This window comes from Pseudophryne corroboree, chromosome 6, assembly GCF_028390025.1.
Source record: "Pseudophryne corroboree isolate aPseCor3 chromosome 6, aPseCor3.hap2, whole genome shotgun sequence".
Classification (NCBI taxonomy): Eukaryota; Metazoa; Chordata; class Amphibia; order Anura; family Myobatrachidae; genus Pseudophryne; species Pseudophryne corroboree.
Genome location: NC_086449.1, coordinates 26,814,346 through 26,834,622, shown reverse-complemented (window position 1 = coordinate 26,834,622; position 20,277 = coordinate 26,814,346). Strand labels below are relative to the sequence as shown.

The following is a 20,277-nucleotide window of genomic DNA, read 5'->3' as shown; positions in this document are numbered from 1 at the left end:
TCAGATTTTCTGACTCCAGCTGTCCTTGAAATATATATTTTTAATGCTCTGACAACGTCCAGTAACTTGGAGTCCTCCAAGTCGCTAGTAGCCGCAGGCACCACAATAGGCTGGTTCAAGTGAAAAGCCGAAACCACCTTAGGGAGAAAATGAGGACGTGTCCGCAGTTCTGCCCTGTCCGAATGGAAAATCAGATATGGGCTTTTGTATGATAAAGCCGCCAACTCTGAAACTCTCCTGGCTGAAGCCAGGGCCAATAGCATGGTTACCTTCCATGTAAGGTATTTTAAATCTACCGATTTTAGAGGCTCAAACCAATGAGATTTGAGAAAATTCAAAACTACGTTCAAATCCCACGGTGCCACTGGAGGCACTATTGGGGGTTGTATATGTAGTACACCTTTGACAAAAGTTTGTACTTCAGGCACTGATGCCAATTCCTTCTGGAAGAAGATTGATAAGGCCGAAATTTGAACTTTAATGGACCCCAATTTTAGGCCCATAGACAATCCTGCTTGCAGGAAATGTAAGAATCGACCCAATTGAAATTCTTCCGTTGGAGCCTTCTTGGCCTCACACCACGCAACATATTTTCGCCAAATGCGGTGATAATGTTGTACAGTCACTTCCTTTCTAGCCTTAATCAAGGTAGGAATAACTTCCTCTGGAATGCCCTTTTCTTTTAGAATACGGCGTTCAACCGCCATGCCGTCAAACGCAGACGCGGTAAGTCTTGGAACATACAAGGTCCCTGCTGAAGCAGATCCCTTCTTAGAGGTAGAGGCCATGGATCCTCCGTGAGCATCTCTTGAAGTTCCGGATACCAAGTTCTTCTTGGCCAGTCCGGAGCCACCAGTATTGTTCTTACTCCTCTTTTCCGTATAATTCTCAGTACCTTTGGTATGAGAGGCAGAGGAGGGAACACATACACTGACTGGTACACCCACGGTGTTACCAGAGCGTCCACAGCTATTGCCTGAGGGTCTCTTGACCTGGCGCAATATCTGTCCAATTTTTTGTTGAGGCGAGACGCCATCATGTCCACCTTTGGTCTTTCCCAACGGTTCACAATCATGTGGAAGACTTCTGGATGAAGTCCCCACTCTCCCGGGTGAAGGTCGTGTCTGCTGAGGAAGTCTGCTTCCCAGTTGTCCACTCCCGGGATGAACACTGCTGACAGTGCTATGACATGATTCTCCGCCCAGCGCAGAATCCTTGCAGCTTCTGTCATTGCTCTTCTGCTTCTCGTGCCGCCTTGTCGGTTTACGTGGGCGACTGCCGTGATGTTGTCCGACTGGATCAACACCGGCTGACCCTGAAGCAGCGATTTTGCCAGGCTTAGAGCATTGTAGATCGCTCTTAGCTCCAGTATATTTATGTGAAGGGACGTCTCCAGGTTTGACCACACGCCCTGGAAGTTTCTTCCCTGTGTGACTGCTCCCCAGCCTCGTAGGCTGGCATCCGTAGTCACCAGGACCCAGTCCTGTATGCCGAATCTGCGGCCCTCTAACAGATGGGCACTCTGCAACCACCACAGGAGAGACAACCTTGTTCTTGGTGACAGTGTTATCCGCTGATGCATGTGCAGATGCGATCCGGACCATTTGTCCAGCAGATCCCACTGAAATGTCCGTGCATGGAATCTGCCGAATGGAATCGCTTCGTAAGAAGCCACCATCTTTCCCAGGACTCTTGTGCATTGATGTACTGACACAGTTCCTGGTTTTAGGAGGTTCCTGACAAGTTCGGATAACTCCCTTGCTTTCTCCTCCGGGAGAAACACCTTTTTCTGAACCGTGTCCAGAATCATTCCCAGGAACAGCAGACGAGTTGTCGGGGTCAATTGAGATTTTGGAAGATTCAGAATCCACCCGTGTTGCTGAAGCACTACCTGGGTTAGTGCTACACCGACTTCCAGCTGTTCTCTGGACTTTGCCCTTATCAGGAGATCGTCCAAGTAAGGGATAATTAATACGCCTTTTCTTCGTAGAAGAACCATCATTTCGGTCATTACCTTGGTAAAGACCCGAGGGGCCGTGGACAAACCAAACGGCAGCGTTTGAAACTGATAATGACAGTCTTGTATCACGAACCTGAGATACCCTTGGTGTGAGGGGTAAATTGGGACATGCAGATAAGCATCTTTTATGTCCAGGGACACCATGAAGTCCCCTTCTTCCAGATTCGCTATCACTGCTCTGAGTGACTCCATCTTGAACTTGAATTTCTGTATGTACAGGTTCAAGGATTTCAGGTTTAGAATAGGTCTTACCGAACCGTCCGGCTTCGGTACCACAAATAGTGTGGAATAATACCCCTTTCCCTGTTGTAGGAGGGGTACCTTGACTATCACCTGCTGAGAATACAGCTTGTGAATGGCTTCCAAAACCGACGTCCTTTCTGAGGGAGACGTTGGTAAAGCAGACTTTAGGAACCGGCGAGGGGGAGACCTTTCGAACTCCAACATGTAACCCTGAGATATTATCTGCAGGATCCACGGGTCCACTTGTGAGCGAGCCCACTGATTGCTGAAAATCTTGAGTCGACCCCCCACCGCTCCTGAGTCCGCTTGTAAAGCCCCAGCGTCATGCTGATGGCTTTGTAGAACCCGGGGCGGGCTTCTGGTCCTGGGCAGGGGCTGCTTGCTGCCCTCTCTTACCCTTTCCTCTGCCTCGCGGCAGATAAGACTGTCCTTTTGGTCGCTTGTTTTTATAGGAGCGAAAGGACTGCGGCTGAAAAGACGGTGTCTTTTTCTGTTGGGAGGGGGTCTGAGGTAAAAAAGTGGATTTGCCGGCAGTTGCCGTGGCCACCAGGTCCGAAAGACCGACCCCAAATAATTCCTCTCCTTTATATGGCAATACTTCCATATGCCTTTTGGAATCCGCATCACCTGACCACTGTCGCGTCCATAAACTTCTTCTGGCAGATATGGACATCGCGCTTACTCTTGATGCTAGAGTACAAATATCCCTCTGAGCATCTCGCATATAAAGAAAAGCATCCTTTAATTGCTCTAGAGTCAATAAAATACTGTCCCTATCCAGGGTATCAATATTTTCAGTCAGAGAATCCAACCACACTACCCCAGCACTGCACATCCAGGCTGAGGCTACTGCCGGTCGCAGTATAACACCAGTATGTGTGTATATACTCTTCAGTGTAGTTTCCAGCCTCCTATCTGCTGGATCCTTGAGGGCGGCCGTATCAGGAGACGGCAACGCCACTTACTTTGATAAACGTGTGAGCGCCTTATCCACCCTAGGGGGTGTTTCCCAGCGCGCCCTAACCTCTGGTGGGAAAGGGTATAATGCCAATAACTTCTTGGAAATTAGCAGTTTTCTATCTGGGTTAACCCACGCTTCGTCACACACGTCATTCAATTCCTCTGATTCTGGAAAAGCTACAGGTAGTTTTTTCACCCCCCACATAATACCCCTTTTTGAGGTACCAGCAGTATCAGAGATCTGCAAAGCCTCCTTCATTGCCGTGATCATATAACGTGTGGCCCTATTGGAAAATACGTTTGTTTCTTCACCGTCGACACTAGATTCATCTGTGTCGGTACCCGTGTCGACTGACTGAGGTAAGGGACGTTTTACAGCCCCTGACGGTGTCTGAGACGCCTGAGCCGGTACTAACTGGTTTTCCGGCCGTCTCATTTCGTCAACTGACTTTTGTAATGTGCTAACATTATCACGTAATTCCATAACTAAAGCCATCCACTCCGGTGTCGACTCCCTAGGGGGTGACATCACCATTACCGGCAATTGCTCTGCCTCCACACCAACATCGTCCTCATACATGTCGACACACACGTACCGACACACAGCAGCCACACAGGGAATGCTCTAATCGAAGACAGGACCCTCTTAGCCCTTTGGGGAGACAGAGGGAGAGTTTGCCAGCACACACCAAAAGCGCTATAAATGTATATAAACAACCCTAGAAGGTGTTGTTTTTGATATAAGCGCTTTTAATATATCAATATCGCCAAATTATGCCCCCCTTCTCTTTGTTACCCTGTTTCTGTAGTGCAGTGCAGGGGAGAGTCCTGGGAGCCTTCCTCACCAGCGGAGCTGAGCAGGAAAATGGCGCTGCGTGCTGAGGAGAATAAGCTCCGCCCCTTTTTCGGCGGGCTTTTCTCCCGGGTTTTAAGAAAACTGGCCTGGGTTAAATACATACATATAGCCTTAATGGCTATATGTGATGTATTTATTTTGCCACTAAAGGTATTTAATATTGCTGCCCAGGGCGCCCCCAGCAGCGCCCTGCACCCTCCGTGACTGAATCAGTGAGACGTGTAGCAACAATGGCGCACAGCTGCAGTGCTGTGCGCTACCTTCATGAAGACTGAGGAGTCTTCTGCCGCCTGCTTTCCGGACCTCCGTCTTCAGCGTCTGTAAGGGGGATCGGCGGCGCGGCTCCGGGACGAACCCCAGGAGGACCTGTGTTCCGACTCCCTCTGGAGCTAAGTGTCCAGTAGCCTAAGACTCCAATCCATCCTGCACGCAGGTGAGTTGGAAATCTCTCCCCTAAGTCCCTCGATGCAGTGATCCTGTTGCCAGCAGGATTCACTGAGATTTAAACCTAAAAAAAAACTTTTTCTAAGCAGCTCTTTAGGAGAGCCACCTAGATTGCACCCTTCTCGGACAGGCACAAAAACCTAACTGAGGCTTGGAGGAGGGTCATAGGGGGAGGAGCCAGTACGCACCATGTGATCCTAAAAGCTTTATTTAGATGTGCCCTGTCTCCTGCGGAGCCCGCTATTCCCCATGGTCCTGACGGAGTCCCAGCATCCACTAGGACGTTAGAGAAATTATATATTCACCACCCGTATATCACACACAGCACTGTATAGATTATATACTCAACCCCTCCCTGTATATTACATACAGCACTGTATATATTATATACTCACCCCCTCCCTGTATATTACACACAGCACTGTATATATTATATACTCACCCCCTCCCTGTATATCACACACAGCACTGTATATATTATATACTCACCACCTCTCCCTGTACATTACATACAGCGCTGTATATATTATATACTCACTCCCTCCCTGTATATTACACACAGCACTGTATATATTATATACTCATCCCCTCCCTGTATACTACACACATCACTGTATATATTATATACTCACCCCCTCCCTGTATATTACACACAGCACTGTATATATTATATACTCACCCCCATCTCCCAGTATATTACACACAGCACTGTATATATTATATACTCACCCCCATCTCCCAATATATTACACACAGCACTGTATATATTATATACTCATCCCCTCCCTGTATACTACACACATCACTGTATATATTATATACTCACCCCCTCAATGTATATTACACACAGCACTGTATATATTATATACTCACCCCCTCCCTGTATATTACACACAGCACTGTATATATTATATACTCACCCCCATCTCCCAGTATATTACACACAGCACTGTATATATTATATACTCACCCCCATCTCCCTGTATATTACACACAGCACTGTATATTACACACAGCACTGTATATATTATATACTCACCCTCTCCCTGTATATTACACAGAGCACTGTATATATTATATACTCACCCCTCCCTGTATATCACACACAGCACTGTATATATTATATACTCACCCCCTCCCTGTATATCACACACAGCACTGTATATATTATATACTCCCCCCCTGTATATCACACACAGCACTGTATATATTATATACTTACCCCCATCTCCCTGTATATCACACACAGCACTGTATATATTATATACTCACCCCCTCCCTGTATATTACACACAGCACTGTAAATATTATATACTCACCCCCATATCCCTGTATATTACACACAGCACTGTATATATTATATACTCACCCCCTCCCTGTATATAACACACAGCACTGTATATATTATATACTCATCCCCTCTCCCTGTATAGTACACACATCACTGTATATATTATATACTCATCCCCTCCCTGTATATCACACACAGCACTGTATACATTATATACTCATCCCCTGTCCCTGTATATTACACACAGCACTGTATACATTATATACTCATCCCCTGTCCCTGTATATTACACACAGCACTGTATATACTATATACTCACCCCCTCTCCCTGTATATTACACACAGCACTGTATATATTATATACTCAGCCCCTCCCTGTATAGTACACACAGCACTGTATATATTATATACTCACCCCCTCCCTGTATAGTACACACAGCACTGTATATATTATATACTCACCCTCTCCCTGTATATTACACACAGCACTGTATATATTACATACTCACCCTCTCCCTGTATATCACACACAGCACTGTATATATTATATACTCACCCCCTCTCCCTGTATATTACACACAGCGCTGTATATATTATATACTCACCCTCTCCCTGTATAGTACACACAGCACTGTATATATTATATACTCACCCCCTCCCTGTATATAACACACAGCGCTGTATATAGGACACTCACCTATATACTGTATATTGCAGGCAGTAGATGGACACACAGGAGCTGGCGGTTGCCCTGGACGCGTCTCCTAGGTAACGGTGTGCGGGACGGTCACATGACGTCTGGTGGGCGGTTACCTTCAGCCCTGCCAGCCATTGGGAGACTCCAAGAGGCACAAGGGGCGGAGTAAGAAGGTGACAATTGGCAGGATCTGCAGCCATTTAGAGGCGACGCCTGTTGACGGGCAGGCATTGCAGCCAATAACATCTCCGAATTTGGTAAGAGGCAGAAATGCAAGGTGTACAGCCCCCAGTTAGGGAACATACAAGACTCAGGAGCAGCCAATTACCTGAAGGTTATAGTATACTATGGCAGGTGCTCAGGTTCTGCCCCTGGTGTGCTGCAGTACTGTGCATTGCCATACACTGGTGGGCTGTAATGTGTGGCTGATAAGCACAGTGGTATATATATGTGTATATATATATATATATATATATATATATATATATACACACAATGCTCAAAAAAATAAAGGGAACACTAAAATAACACATCCTAGATCTGAATTAATGAAATATTCTTATTAAATACTTTGTTCTTTACATAGTTGAATGTGCTGACAACAAAATCACACAAAAATTATCAATGGAAATCAAATTTATTAACCCATGGAGGTCTGGATTTGGAGTCACCCTCAAAATTAAAGTGGAAAAACACACTACAGGCTGATCCAACTTTGATGTAATGTCCTTAAAACAAGTCACAATGAGGCTCAGTAGTGTGTGTGGCCTCCACGTGCCTGTATGACCTCCCTACAACGTCTGGGCATGCTCCTGATGAGGTGGCGGATGGTCTCCTGAGGGATCTCCTCCCAGACCTGGAATAAAGCATCCGCCAACTCCTGGACAGTCTGTGGTGCAACGTGGCGTTGGTGGATGGAACGAGACATGATGTCCTAGATGTGCTCAATTTGATTCAGGTCTGGGGAACGGGCGGGCCAGTCCATAGCATCAATGCCTTCGTCTTGCAGGAACTGCTGACACACTCCAGACACATGAGGTCTAGCATTGTCTTGCATTAGGAGGAACCCAGGGCCAACCGCACCAGCATATGGTCTCACAAGGGGTCTGAGGATCTCATCTCGGTACCTAATGGCAGTCCGGCTACCTCTGGCGAGCACATGGAGGGCTGTGCGGCCCCCCAAAGCAATGCCACCCCATACCATTACTGACCCACTGCCAAACCGGTCATGCTGGAGGATGTTGCAGGCAGCAGAACGTTCTCCTTGGCGTCTCCAGACTCTGTCACATGTGCTCAGTGAGAACCTGCTTTCATCTGTGAAGAGCACAGGGCACCAGTGGCGAATTTGCCAATCTTGGTGTTCACTGGCAAATGCCAAACATCCTGCACGGTGTTGGGCTGTAAGCACAACCCCCACCTGTGGACGTCGGGCCCTCATACCACCCTCATGGAGTCTGTTTCTGATCGTTTGAGTAGACACATGCACATTTGTGGCTTGCTGGAGGTCATTTTGCAGGGCTCTGGCGGTGCTCCTCCTGTTCCTCCTTGCACAAAGGCGGAGGTAGCAGTCCTGCTTCTGGGTTGTTGCCCTCCTACGGCCTCCTCCACGTCTCCTGATGTACTGGCCTGTCTCCTAGTAGCGCCTCAATGCTCTGGACACTACGCTGACAGACACAGCACCTTCTTGCTAGAGCTCGCATTGATGTGCCATCCTGGATGAGCTGCACTACCTGAGCCACTTGTGTGGGTTGTAGACTCCGTCTCATGCTACCACTAGAGTGAAAGCACCGCCAGCTTTCAAAAGTGACCAAAACATCAGCCAGAAAGCATAGGAGCTGAGAAGTGGTCTGTGGTCACCACCTGCAGAACAACTCCTTTATTGGGGGTGTCATGCTAATTGCCTGTAATTTCCACCTGTTGTCTATTCCATTTACACAACAGCATGTGAAATTGATTGTCAATCAGTGTTGCTTCCTAAGTGGACAGTTTGATTTCACACAAGTGTGATTGACTTGGAGTTACATTGTGTTGTTTAAGTGTTCCCTTTATTTTTTTCAGCAGTATATATATATATATATAAAATAATCTCTATAGGCTTACCATACTATACCATTGAACCGGGACGCACTTTGGGGGGGCCTTATTTTATGTTATACTGTATGTCCCAAACAGTTCCAGAGCGTATGTACATCCCCCAGCTATTACTAAGCCTTTGCCGGATTCGTGTTCTGGGGGTCATTCCGACCCGATCGCACGCTGCAGTTTGTCGCAGTGGTGCGATCGGGTCCGAACTGCGCATGTGCTGCGGCCACAATGCGCAGGTGCTGCCCGGCGTCCCCGGACACCGGGCAGCGTAGGCCCTTACGAAGATCCGTATCACAGCGGTGTTCGCAAGGTGATTGACAGGCAGAAGGCGTTCCGGGGTGACAACTGACCATTTTCTGGGAGTGTCGAGGAAAACGCAGGCGTGTCCAGGCGTTTGCAGGGCGGGTGTCTGACGTCAGTTCCGGTCCCGGACAGGCTGAAGTGATCGCAGCGGCTGAGTAAGTCCTGGGCTGCGCAGAGACTGCACAAGATTTGTTTGTACAGCTCTGCTACACATGAGATGCACCAGGAATAAACTCAATGACCATCACACAGGGAGGACCGTGGGATACAGTCCTTAGGTCGACCTCACTTATGTGGACAGTCATTAGGTCGGCAACTATTAGTCAACATGCATTAGTTCTACGTGGGCATCAGTCGACATGGATATTAGGTCGACACATGAAAAGGTCGACATGAGATTTAAAAAAACTCATTTTTTGAACTTTTTCATACTTTACAATCGACGTGGACTACGATCGGGAATAGTAACCTTGCCCAAAGGCAGGCAAGCTATGCCAGGGAACACGGTGCACTAAATGGGGTTCCCGGTCACTTTACGAAGAAAACGACACCAAAATCCCCAAAAAATACATATGTTGACCTTTTTCCATGTCGACCAATAGTGGTCAACCTACATAGGGTTGATCCAACAAACCCATTCCAGGACCGTAGTGCTCCCAGCTCCGCTGATGGACGTGGGAAACTACTGGCAAGGTTAAGGAACTGTGCGCTCATCATTATGACTAAGGTACCCCCAAAAAGTACAAATTTCCCATTGGTTACAGTGGTGATTTAAATCTGTGTTGCAAACTGCCCACCTGCAAGATCTGTTCACATCACAGAAATATCAACCAATAGGAAGCCAGGCAATAAGTCAGGTGACGTATTCTCAGTTTGAATAAAAAAAACAAACGGTTGTCGGCAGCTGGTAAACGGGCATGGGCAGGTAAGGCCAGCAGGGGGCAGTCTCTGGTCTGTGGCACATACTGTGGTGTTTAATAGAATTGGGGGTGGGGTATCAAGCCTTGGAGAGAGAGACAGTGTGACAGATAGCTGACAGTAAGGCGCTGATTGGTCGTTTTGGACAAATTCTTCACTTTATCACTCCCTTGATACACCTACCCGATTCAGTTCTCCAAAATGTCTTCTGATCCTGACCACTCGCTACCCACAGTTCTGTCAGGGAACACGTTGCCATAATGGTCTAGCAAAGCGTCGCCGTAAAGCCTTGTGTTCCTGTGTATATAACTGTCCGTTGTACGTTGCATATTTATCATTATTACAGACCAGGACCACGACATGTTGGGCACGTACCAGTATAAACCATATCATTACTCCTCTTATTGGACACTTGGGGACTCTGGGAGGCGCAGGGGAACTCTTAGAGATTTGCCCAGTTCCGGCTTGTACATGTCTACATTGCCCGCAGGCCTGAGGCAAAAGTACGAGTTGGCGTTGCCTATATCTTATGGAACCTGCTACTCTTTAGGGAGTATCCAATTACTTGCAATCCATTTCTGGCCGACAAAAAAAAACGGTCTGATATCGCGATGTTTGGCCGAAGGTCATTATAGCGCGATCCAATTAGAGGCCGGTTTTATCGGCCAAAAACGTACCCGCGATCGTGCGAAAACACATGGGATCCGGCCCGGATAAGTTCTCGATCCAATGTGTTATCGCGGCTCTGAAAACTGCTTATCGCGGATTATGCTTTGGGTGCCTTTTTTACTTAAAGCAACAATCCCATGAAATAAATGTGGTGGTATTTTTTAACGTAGATCACTGTGTCAGGCTATAAGAATCTTGATGTTAACCAATTGTCCTTGGCTTGTTTATTCAGACTGCTATTAATGATAAAGTCTAGAAAGTGTCTTGCAACTACCATGGCAACCACAGTCACACGGCACATCACGTAGTGAGCACAGAGGCTTTGGAACACCAATTTCAGCTTTGTCAGCACTGCAAGATCCTCTGCCGCCTTCTTGCTCCTGTCACATGACAGGCTAAGAGCCATCAGCTGGTGTTTGTATAAATGGCGTCCATAGTTTGTAAATTCCAGAGAGATTCTGAAAAGGAGATAGTGATTTGTAGAAGGACGGTACAGATAAATAACAGATACCTACTTACTAAGATACTTAAAGTAGACGAGAAACCTTCTATATGGGATTGCTATTTTAATTTAAGTGGACTGAATTCAGTATTCATGAGAATTCTCCGTATTAATTGACCAGGAAGCAGTGATATGACCGAGGTTCTTTATGACCAGTTTACTGTACATGAGACTTGACAGTATTCATAGGGAAGGGATAATCTGCAGCGTGATGAATGCCTACCAAATAGCAGGATCCCTTATGGAAAATCATGACAAAAAGCACTTACCACCATCATAAGAAAATTATAATTTTATTGCAAATTTATTTTTTATTTTTAAAGCTGTAGTTTGATGTTAGGATCCATGCACCTAATTCATTTCTGCATGTTCCTCCAACAGCTCATGGCCGTCCACGTTCCCAACCCACCTGTCCTGCTAGAGGCCCAGAGAACCGGCACAAGGGTGTTCAGCGGTCTGGAAGAGTGCGCCCTCCGCCACGCACCGGCCCTTGCTCAGCTTGCCCATTGCCTACGCTCTTGCTACGGACCTGCCGGAAGCCTAAAGTTGCTGGTCACTCGCTCGGGCAGGACCCTGATTAGTGGCAACTCCCTTGCCATCCTTTCAGAGCTGGAGATAGAACATCCCGCTGGGAGTTTGGCGCGCCAGGGATGCCAAACGCAAGCCCAGGAGTGTGGGGATGGCACTGCCACTGTGCTTCTGCTGGCCGGGGCTCTCATGTCTGAGGCCGAGATTCTGCTGAGAGCCGGGATGCCAGCCACTGAGCTGTGCTGTGGATATAGGCTGGCATGTGCCCACGCCTGCCAGGAGTTAGTGGCACAAAGCCTCTATCCGTGGGCCGCAGATGGAAAGCATCCTATCTTTCGTGGCAGTACATCTGCTGATGAGTTATCGGGCACGGTGTGTCAGCACGAGTCCAGTCACCATCCTATGCCATCTGCTCATCCTGGATGCTTGCCATTAAATCTGTTGCCATCTGGAGAACTGCGTCAGACCCTCCTCCTGAGATACACGTTAGCATATGCTGCCACCACTGCACTGACTTTTCCGCTCTTGAAGGGCACAGCATGTAATGATCTAGTGGAGCAGGCCTGCTCGGTGCCAATCGGTGACGATCCAGAGTCTCTTCAAGTGTTGGGATTCCCTGGAGGCAGTATGGATAATTCTTGGGTAGTTAAGGGGGCGGTGTTGCAGCTGGAGCCCCTAGGGACAACTAGAGGGGTGGACAGCGCAAGAGTGGCACTTTACATGTGCCCATTTGGTGAGCAGAGGACAAAGGGAACTGGCACCACCTTGATCGAGCTGGTGCAGGAACTGGAAGAACTGGGAGCTGGGAGAGAGCAGGTGGAGAGACGTCGGGTGGAGTCGCTGTCCGAAGCTGGAGTGACGTTGCTGGCGGTTGCAGGGGCGGTGAGCGAGCTGGCACTTCACTTCTGCAATCAGGCTGGGATCTTGGTGGTGAAGCTGGAACGGCGCAGCCAGGCCCGCCAGTTGGCGCTGGCATCCGGAGCTCAGGTACTCACCACAGACCAACGAGCCCCTGAGCCTGAAGACATAGGGCATTGCCAAAGAGTTTACCCAACAGAAATTGGAGAGGAACAAACTCTAGTGTTTGAATCGGGCCACCAGGTGAGAGGGGGCCAAATTACCGTGGTGGTGAGGGCGGCCACCCCACATCTGGTGGAGGCTTGTAAAGAAGTCATAAGATCTGCAGTCCAGTGCTACAGGGCTCTGAGGGAGGAACCAAGGATGGTGGTGGGCGCCGGGGCCATAGAGATGGAGCTCAGCCTACATCTGGAGAGGTTGGGCCAGCATCATCCTGGTCTAGAACAGCAAGGGTTATTGGCCTTCTCCCGGGCACTGGTGACTCTCCCCCGTACACTGGCTCGTAACTGGGGTCTAGATGAGATGAGGGTAATGGGGGAACTCAGAGTTAGGCACGAGAGGGGAGAGGTGGGCACGGGCATAAGAGAAGACGGGGTGGTGTCATCTCAAGTGCTGGACCCACTCATGGTAAAGAGACGAGCTCTACAGCTGGCCACCGACGTGGCAGTCACACTCATCGGCTGTGGAGAGGTGCTCGTTGCAAAGAAGAGTGGAGGACCAAAGTTCCAAAAAGAGAACCGCAATTGGGACCTGGAGCCTGACTTCATAGACTGAGGAACCGTATTTTACATACCCTCCAATTTTGAGAAACCCAATTCACACCCTGACACATATGCAATGTATATATAAACACCACACATCTGGTAATGTAATCTCGGCAAATTGTCATAATTCCCCTCTGCTTCATGTGCACTGAGTCTGAGCTCACCAGAAGACCTACAGGCGTTCCTGCTGATTGAAAGATCTCTCAGCTGTAATGTCTGCATTTCACCACATGGGGGCAATAGTGAGCCAAACTCCTGGAATCCTGCAATCTGTTTTCTATATTCCTCTTACGATGGGAGTTCTGCTCCATGCTTGTTCTCCCTATGTACCAATAAAATACATTTCTGTGGAATAAATGGGCTTGGTGTTTCTATGTTCAGATACTGAGGAAGCACAGTAGAACAGTCACAGGAAAATGTCAAATTAATAAATCTTATTTGCTGCCCAATCTAAGAAATATTTGACGCCCTAAGTTTTCCTGCGGTCTGCGTTTCATGAGTGTCCCTTAGTGTATGCTTCAACCTCACACCTGTAATTGTTGGACCCTGTATAATGGCACACATTTATATAGTTCACTGTGCGTCGTGTTCCCATGTGTGTCACCTCCCAGTGCCGTAATTAGACATCAGCGCCCCCCCCCATACAAACCAGGGCCAGAGCACGCCATAGGCACGCCCAAATTGTAGGGGCGTGGCTTCACATGTAAGGGGCGTGGCCACATGGCTACCTTTTACACATTACAGCAGGCATAGCTCCCTTTTTACACATTATGGCAGCAGAGCCCCCCTTTTTACAAGAGAGAGAGATAATTATACTTACATGCTGTGACCAGCCGGCGTGTCTCTCCTCTTCCCACCCTATGTTGCGCTCTTCGCAACGCTGGACATTGTGGGTGGGCTGGGAGGGACATCATCTCTAGGTGACATGTATGTGAGGTGTAAGGTGACATGTATGTTAGGTATTAGGTGACATGTGAGGTGTAAGGTGATATGTATGTGAGGTGTAAGGTAACGTATGTGAGGTGTAAGGTGACATGTATGTTAGGTATTAGGTGACGTGAGGTGTAAGGTGACGTATGTGAGGTGTAAGGTAACGTAAGTGAGATGTAAGGTGACATGTATGTGAGGTGTAAGGTAACATGTAAGTGAGATGTAAGGTGACATGTATGTGAGGTGTAAGGTAACATGTAAGTGAGATGTAAGGTGACATGTATGTGAGGTGTAAGGTGACATGTGAGGTGTAAGGTGACATGTATGTGAGGTGTAAGGTGACATGTGAGGTGTAAGGTGACATGTATGTGAGGTGTAAGGTGACATGTGAGGTGTAAGGTGACATGTATGTGAGGTGTAAGGTAACATGTAAGTGAGATGTAAGGTGACATGTATGTGAGGTGTAAGGTGACATGTGAGGTGTAAGGTGACATGTATGTGAGGTGTAAGGTAACATGTATGTGAGGTGTAAGGTGACATGTATGTGAGGTGTAAGGTGACATGTGAGGTGTAAGGTGACATGTATGTGAGGTGTAAGGTGACATGTGAGGTGTAAGGTGACATGTGTGTGAGGTGTAAGGTAACATGTATGTGAGGTGTAAGGTGACATGTATGTGAGGTGTAAGGTGACATGTGAGGTGTAAGGTGACATGTGTGTGAGGTGTAAGGTAACATGTATGTGAGGTGTAAGGTGACATGTATGTGAGGTGTAAGGTGACATGTATGTGAGGTGTAAGGTGACATGTATGTTAGGTATTAGGTGACGTGAGGTGTAAGGTGACATGTGTGTGAGGTGTAAGGTAACATGTATGTGAGGTGTAAGGTGACATGTATGTGAGGTGTAAGGTGACATGTATGTTAGGTATTAGGTGACATGTGAGGTGTAAGGTGATATGTATGTGAGGTGTAAGGTAACATGTATGTGAGGTGTAAGGTGACATGTATGTTAGGTATTAGGTGACGTGAGGTGTAAGGTGACATGTATGTGAGGTGTAAGGTAACATGTAAGTGAGATGTAAGGTGACATGTATGTGAGGTGTAAGGTAACATGTAAGTGAGATGTAAGGTGACATATATGTGAGGTGTAAGGTGACATCTGAGGTGTAAGGTGACATGTATGTGAGGTGTAAGGTAACATGTAAGTGAGATGTAAGGTGACATGTATGTGAGGTGTAAGGTGACATGTGAGGTGTAAGGTGACATGTATGTGAGGTGTAAGGTAACATGTATGTGAGGTGTAAGGTGACATGTATGTGAGGTGTAAGGTGACATGTATGTTAGGTATTAGGTGACGTGAGGTGTAAGGTGACATGTGTGTGAGGTGTAAGGTAACATGTATGTGAGGTGTAAGGTGACATGTATGTGAGGTGTAAGGTGACATGTATGTTAGGTATTAGGTGACGTGAGGTGTAAGGTGACGTATGTGAGGTGTAAGGTAACATGTAAGTGAGATGTAAGGTGACATGTATGTGAGGTGTAAGGTAACATGTAAGTGAGATGTAAGGTGACATGTATGTGAGGTGTAAGGTAACATGTAAGTGAGATGTAAGGTGACATGTATGTGAGGTGTAAGGTGACATGTGAGGTGTAAGGTGACATGTATGTGAGGTGTAAGGTAACATGTAAGTGAGATGTAAGGTGACATGTATGTGAGGTGTAAGGTGACATGTGAGGTGTAAGGTGACATGTATGTGAGGTGTAAGGTAACATGTATGTGAGGTGTAAGGTGACATGTATGTGAGGTGTAAGGTGACATGTATGTTAGGTATTAGGTGACGTGAGGTGTAAGGTGACATGTGTGTGAGGTGTAAGGTAACATGTATGTGAGGTGTAAGGTGACATGTATGTGAGGTGTAAGGTGACATGTATGTTAGTTATTAGGTGACATGTGAGGTGTAAGGTGATATGTATGTGAGGTGTAAGGTAACATGTATGTGAGGTGTAAGGTGACATGTATGTTAGGTATTAGGTGACGTGAGGTGTAAGGTGACATGTATGTGAGGTGTAAGGTAACATGTATGTGAGATGTAAGGTGACATGTATGTGAGGTGTAAGGTAACATGTAAGTGAGATGTAAGGTGACATATATGTGAGGTGTAAGGTGACATGTGAGGTGTAAGGTGACATGTGAGGTGTAAGGTGACATGTATGTGAGGTGTAAGGTAACATGTAAGTGAGATGTAAGGTGACATGTATGTGAGGTGTAAGGTGACATGTGAGGTGTAAGGTGACATGTATGTGAGGTGTAAGGTAACATGTATGTGAGGTGTAAGGTGACATGTATGTGAGGTGTAAGGTGACATGTATGTTAGGTATTAGGTGACGTGAGGTGTAAGGTGACATGTGTGTGAGGTGTAAGGTAACATGTATGTGAGGTGTAAGGTGACATGTATGTGAGGTGTAAGGTGACATGTATGTTAGGTATTAGGTGAGGTGTAAGGTGACATGTAAGTGAGATGTAAGGTGACATGTATGTGAGGTGTAAGGTGACATGTATGTTAGGTATTAGGTGACATGTGAGGTGTAAGGTGACATGTATGTGAGGTGTAAGGTAACATGTATGTGAGGTGTAAGGAGACATGTATGTGAGGTGTAAGGTGACATGCATGTGAGGTGTAAGGTGACATGTATGTGAGGTATTAGGTGACATGTATGTGAGGTGTAACAGGTGTATGCTTTCAGTATTAGAACAATAGAACATAGCACAGCTTGCTGGAGAACATCAGGACACATGCTGCAGTCAGTAACCTGGGGTCTCGCCTCGTCCTCCTCCTCCGTGTCCACGCCCGTACACCTGGCACTCTCATACCGACATCAATCACGGCTTCCGACGACATCCAGGCCGCACTGACTGCAGCGCTGCACATAGCCCCGTTCACCCTTGTCAGCAGCGCCAAGAGCTGAGCGGCCGGACAGTGACGGGGGAGGCGGGGTAACGCCCAGTGCACACTGCATACAGGGCAGAGGTGGGCGGGAGGCGGGGTAACGCCCAGTGCACACTGCATACAGGGCAGAGGTGGGCGGGAGGCGGGGTAACGCCCAGTGCACACTGCATACAGGGCAGAGGTGGGCGGGAGGCGGGGTAACGCCCAGTGCACACTGCATACACAGCAGAGGCGGGCGGGAAGCGGCGGTGATTGACACTTGAGAGCGTCCTGCAACTTGTATAGTGGGTGCGCTAGCCGCTCAGCAGCAGAGGGCTGAGCGCACACCACATACAGGTCAGCGGCGCAGCAGCGGCGGGTGACGGTCATTGGTGATGACTGACACTTGAGAGAGCGACCGTGCGGGTGGTGCTGCCAGATGGTGCGCCCACAGAGGCTCAAAGACTAACAAATCTGTGGCCTTCACCGAGACATGCGGGGTGACATTGCACCCTCTAGGGGTGGGCACTGAATACTCTCTACTTATTAGTCCCGGAAATGAAGCAAACCGTATTCAGAATAGATTTACCCTTATGGGGAACTTCTTCTTCAGTGGTACAGAATGCGGATGGCAACGCATCAACCTTGATGGAAAGATTTTCAGCAACCATTCCGAAGACTGGCACTTTCAATAATCCAAACAAAGGGGTAGTAGACTGCAAGACCCTCTATTGGCAGAGAGGACCAAAATAGTTGAGTATATATCCGTTGGAAGTGGTTGGGTACAGGATCCCGACAGTCAGGATGCCTATGGTCTGATTACTGATACTTTTTGAAAGGTAAGCTAACCCTACCCCTTACCCTCTGCCTAACCCTAACCCTCCCTTCCCACAGCTTAACCCTACCCCTTACCCTCTGCCTAACCCTAACCCTCCCTTCCCACAGCTTAACCCTACCCCTTACCCTCTGCCTAACCCTAACCCTCCCTTCCCACAGCTTAACCCTACCCCTTACCCTCTGCCTAACCCTAACCCTCCCTTCCCACTGCTTAACCCTACCCCTTACCCTCTGCCTAACCCTCCCTTCCCACAGCTTAACCCTACCCCTTACCCTCTGCCTAACCCTAACCCTCCCTTCCCACAGCTTAACCCTACCCCTTACCCTCTGCCTAACCCTAACCCTCCCTTCCCATAGCTTAACCCTACCCCTTACCCTCTGCCTAACCCTAACCCTCCCTTCCCACAGCTTAACCCTACCCCTTACCCTCTGCCTAACCCTAACCCTCCCTTCCCACTGCTTAACCCTACCCCTTACCCTCTGCCTAACCCTCCCTTCCCACAGCTTAACCCTACCCCTTACCCTCTGCCTAACCCTAACCCTCCCTTCCCACAGCTTAACCCTACCCCTTACCCTCTGCCTAACCCTAACCCTCCCTTCCCATAGCTTAACCCTACCCCTTACCCTCTGCCTAACCCTAACCCTCCCTTCCCACAGCTTAACCCTACCCCTTACCCTCTGCCTAACCCTAACCCTCCCTTCCCACTGCTTAACCCTACCCCTTACCCTCTGCCTAACCCTAACCCTCCCTTAGTGCCTATTACTAACAGCCTAACCCTCACCTCCCGCAGCCTAACCCTAACCCATACCCTAGTGCCTAACCCTAATCCTTCCTTCCCACAGGCTAACCCTCCCTCCTGCAGCCTAACCCTCCCTTAGTGCCTAACCCTAACCCATACCCTAGTGCCCAGTCCTAACCCTCCCCTCCTGCAGCCTAACCCTAACCCATACCCTCTGCCTAACCCTAACCCTCCAGCAGCCTAACCATAATACTCCCCTTCTGCAGCCTAACCCTAACCCTCCCCTAGTGCCTATCACTAACATTCCTCTCCTGTAGCCTAACCCTAACCCATACCCTAGTGCCTAACCCTAACCCTCCAGCAGCCTAACCCTTGCCCTCCTTCCTGCAGCCTAATCATAACCCTCTCCTAGTGCCTAACCCACCTCTCTTGTACCCTAACCCTCCCCTCCCGCAGCCTAACCCTAGTGTCTAACCCTAACCCACACCCTAGTGCCTAACCCTAACCCTCCAGCACCTAACCCTTGCCCTCCTTCCTGCAGCCTAATCATAACCCTCTCCTAGTGCTTAACCCACCTCTCCTGTACCCTAACCCTCCCCTCCCGCAGCCTAACCCTAACCTCAGTGTCTAACCCTAATCCTCCCCACCCACAGCCTAACCCTCACCTCCAACAGCCTTACCCTCACCTTAGTGTCTAACCCTAACCCATACCCTAGTGCCTAACCCTAATCCTCCCCACCCACAGCCTAACCCTCACCTCCAACAGCCTTACCCTCACCTTAGTGTCTAACCCTAACCCATACCCTAGTGCCTAACCCTAATCCTCCCCACCCACAGCCTTACCCTCACCTTAGTGCCTAACCCTAACCCTCCAGCACCTAACCCTTGCCCTCCCTTCTGCAGCCTAACCATAATCCTCCCCTCCCACAGCCTAACCCTAACCCATACCCTAGTATCTAACCCTAACCCTCCAGCACCTAACCCTTGCCCTCCTCCCGCAGCCTAATCATAACCCTCTCCTAGTGCCTAACCCTAACCCTCCCCTCCTGCAGCCTAACTCATATCCTAGTAGCTAACCCTAACCCTCCAGCAGCCTAACCCTTGCCCTCCCTCCTGCAGCCTAACCCTAACCTCCCACAGTGCCTAACCCTAACCCCCCCATCCCAGCCTAACTCTAACCACCCCAGTATACTTACGTTCAGGATTCTGGTGCCGGTCTTTTGTTTCCATCTACCCCAATTATGCTGAGAGAAGACCGCAAGGACATGCCAAGCTCTTCAACTTTCTTGACTGTGATGTAGTTCCCCTTAGCACCGGAATCCAGGGAGATCATAAGTGATTCTGAAGACTTATTCTGGAGCATATAACCAGGGGAGGAGAGGGGAGAGGAGATGAGTTCTTCAGAGGGCACAGAGTGATCTGGGAACCAGGAGGGGCCAATCTGTAGGTGGGTCGAAGGGGCTGCTCCTTTTATTGAATGCTCTCCCTATGGAGAAGATCCACTTGGATGCAGAGGGAAACTGAATCGGCCAAGGACGACGGCAGCTCCTTGAATGCTAGTTCATCTTTGATTTGTTCAGATAGCCCCTGCCAAAAGGTGGCGACAATGGCCTCGTTATTCTAATGGAGTCCTGAAAATTTCAGCATATTGGCCCACAGATTCCAATCCACGGGCCAATATGCTCGTTTCAGATGCTAAATGGTGGAG

At 48.4% G+C, this 20,277-nt stretch overlaps 2 protein-coding genes across 2 annotated transcripts in view; one reads left to right on the top strand and one right to left on the bottom strand.

Annotated features, from left to right (window-relative positions):
- Nucleotides 1-6,641, bottom strand: part of DNAH2 (dynein axonemal heavy chain 2) — a 261,666-nt gene extending 255,025 nt beyond the window's left edge. Inside the window, exon 1 of the mRNA XM_063930819.1 lies at nt 6,512-6,641. The gene's annotated coding sequence lies outside the window, so the exon portion shown is untranslated. The remainder of the gene's footprint in view (nt 1-6,511) is intronic.
- A 3,140-nt stretch (nt 6,642-9,781) lies between these two features.
- LOC134935959 (T-complex protein 1 subunit theta-like) lies at nt 9,782-13,495 on the top strand. The gene is made up of 2 exons (XM_063930818.1): nt 9,782-9,824; nt 11,370-13,495. Exon 2 carries the CDS (start codon nt 11,373-11,375, stop codon nt 13,146-13,148), a length of 1,776 nt encoding a protein of 591 aa, XP_063786888.1. The 5' UTR covers nt 9,782-9,824; nt 11,370-11,372; the 3' UTR covers nt 13,149-13,495.
- The last annotated feature ends 6,782 nt before the right edge of the window (nt 13,496-20,277 follow it).

Bases quoted from the DNA above. Each gene is read 5' to 3' on its own strand.
- LOC134935959 (XM_063930818.1), top strand. From the start codon at position 11,373: ATGGCCGTCCACGTTCCCAACCCACCTGTCCTGCTAGAGGCCCAGAGA.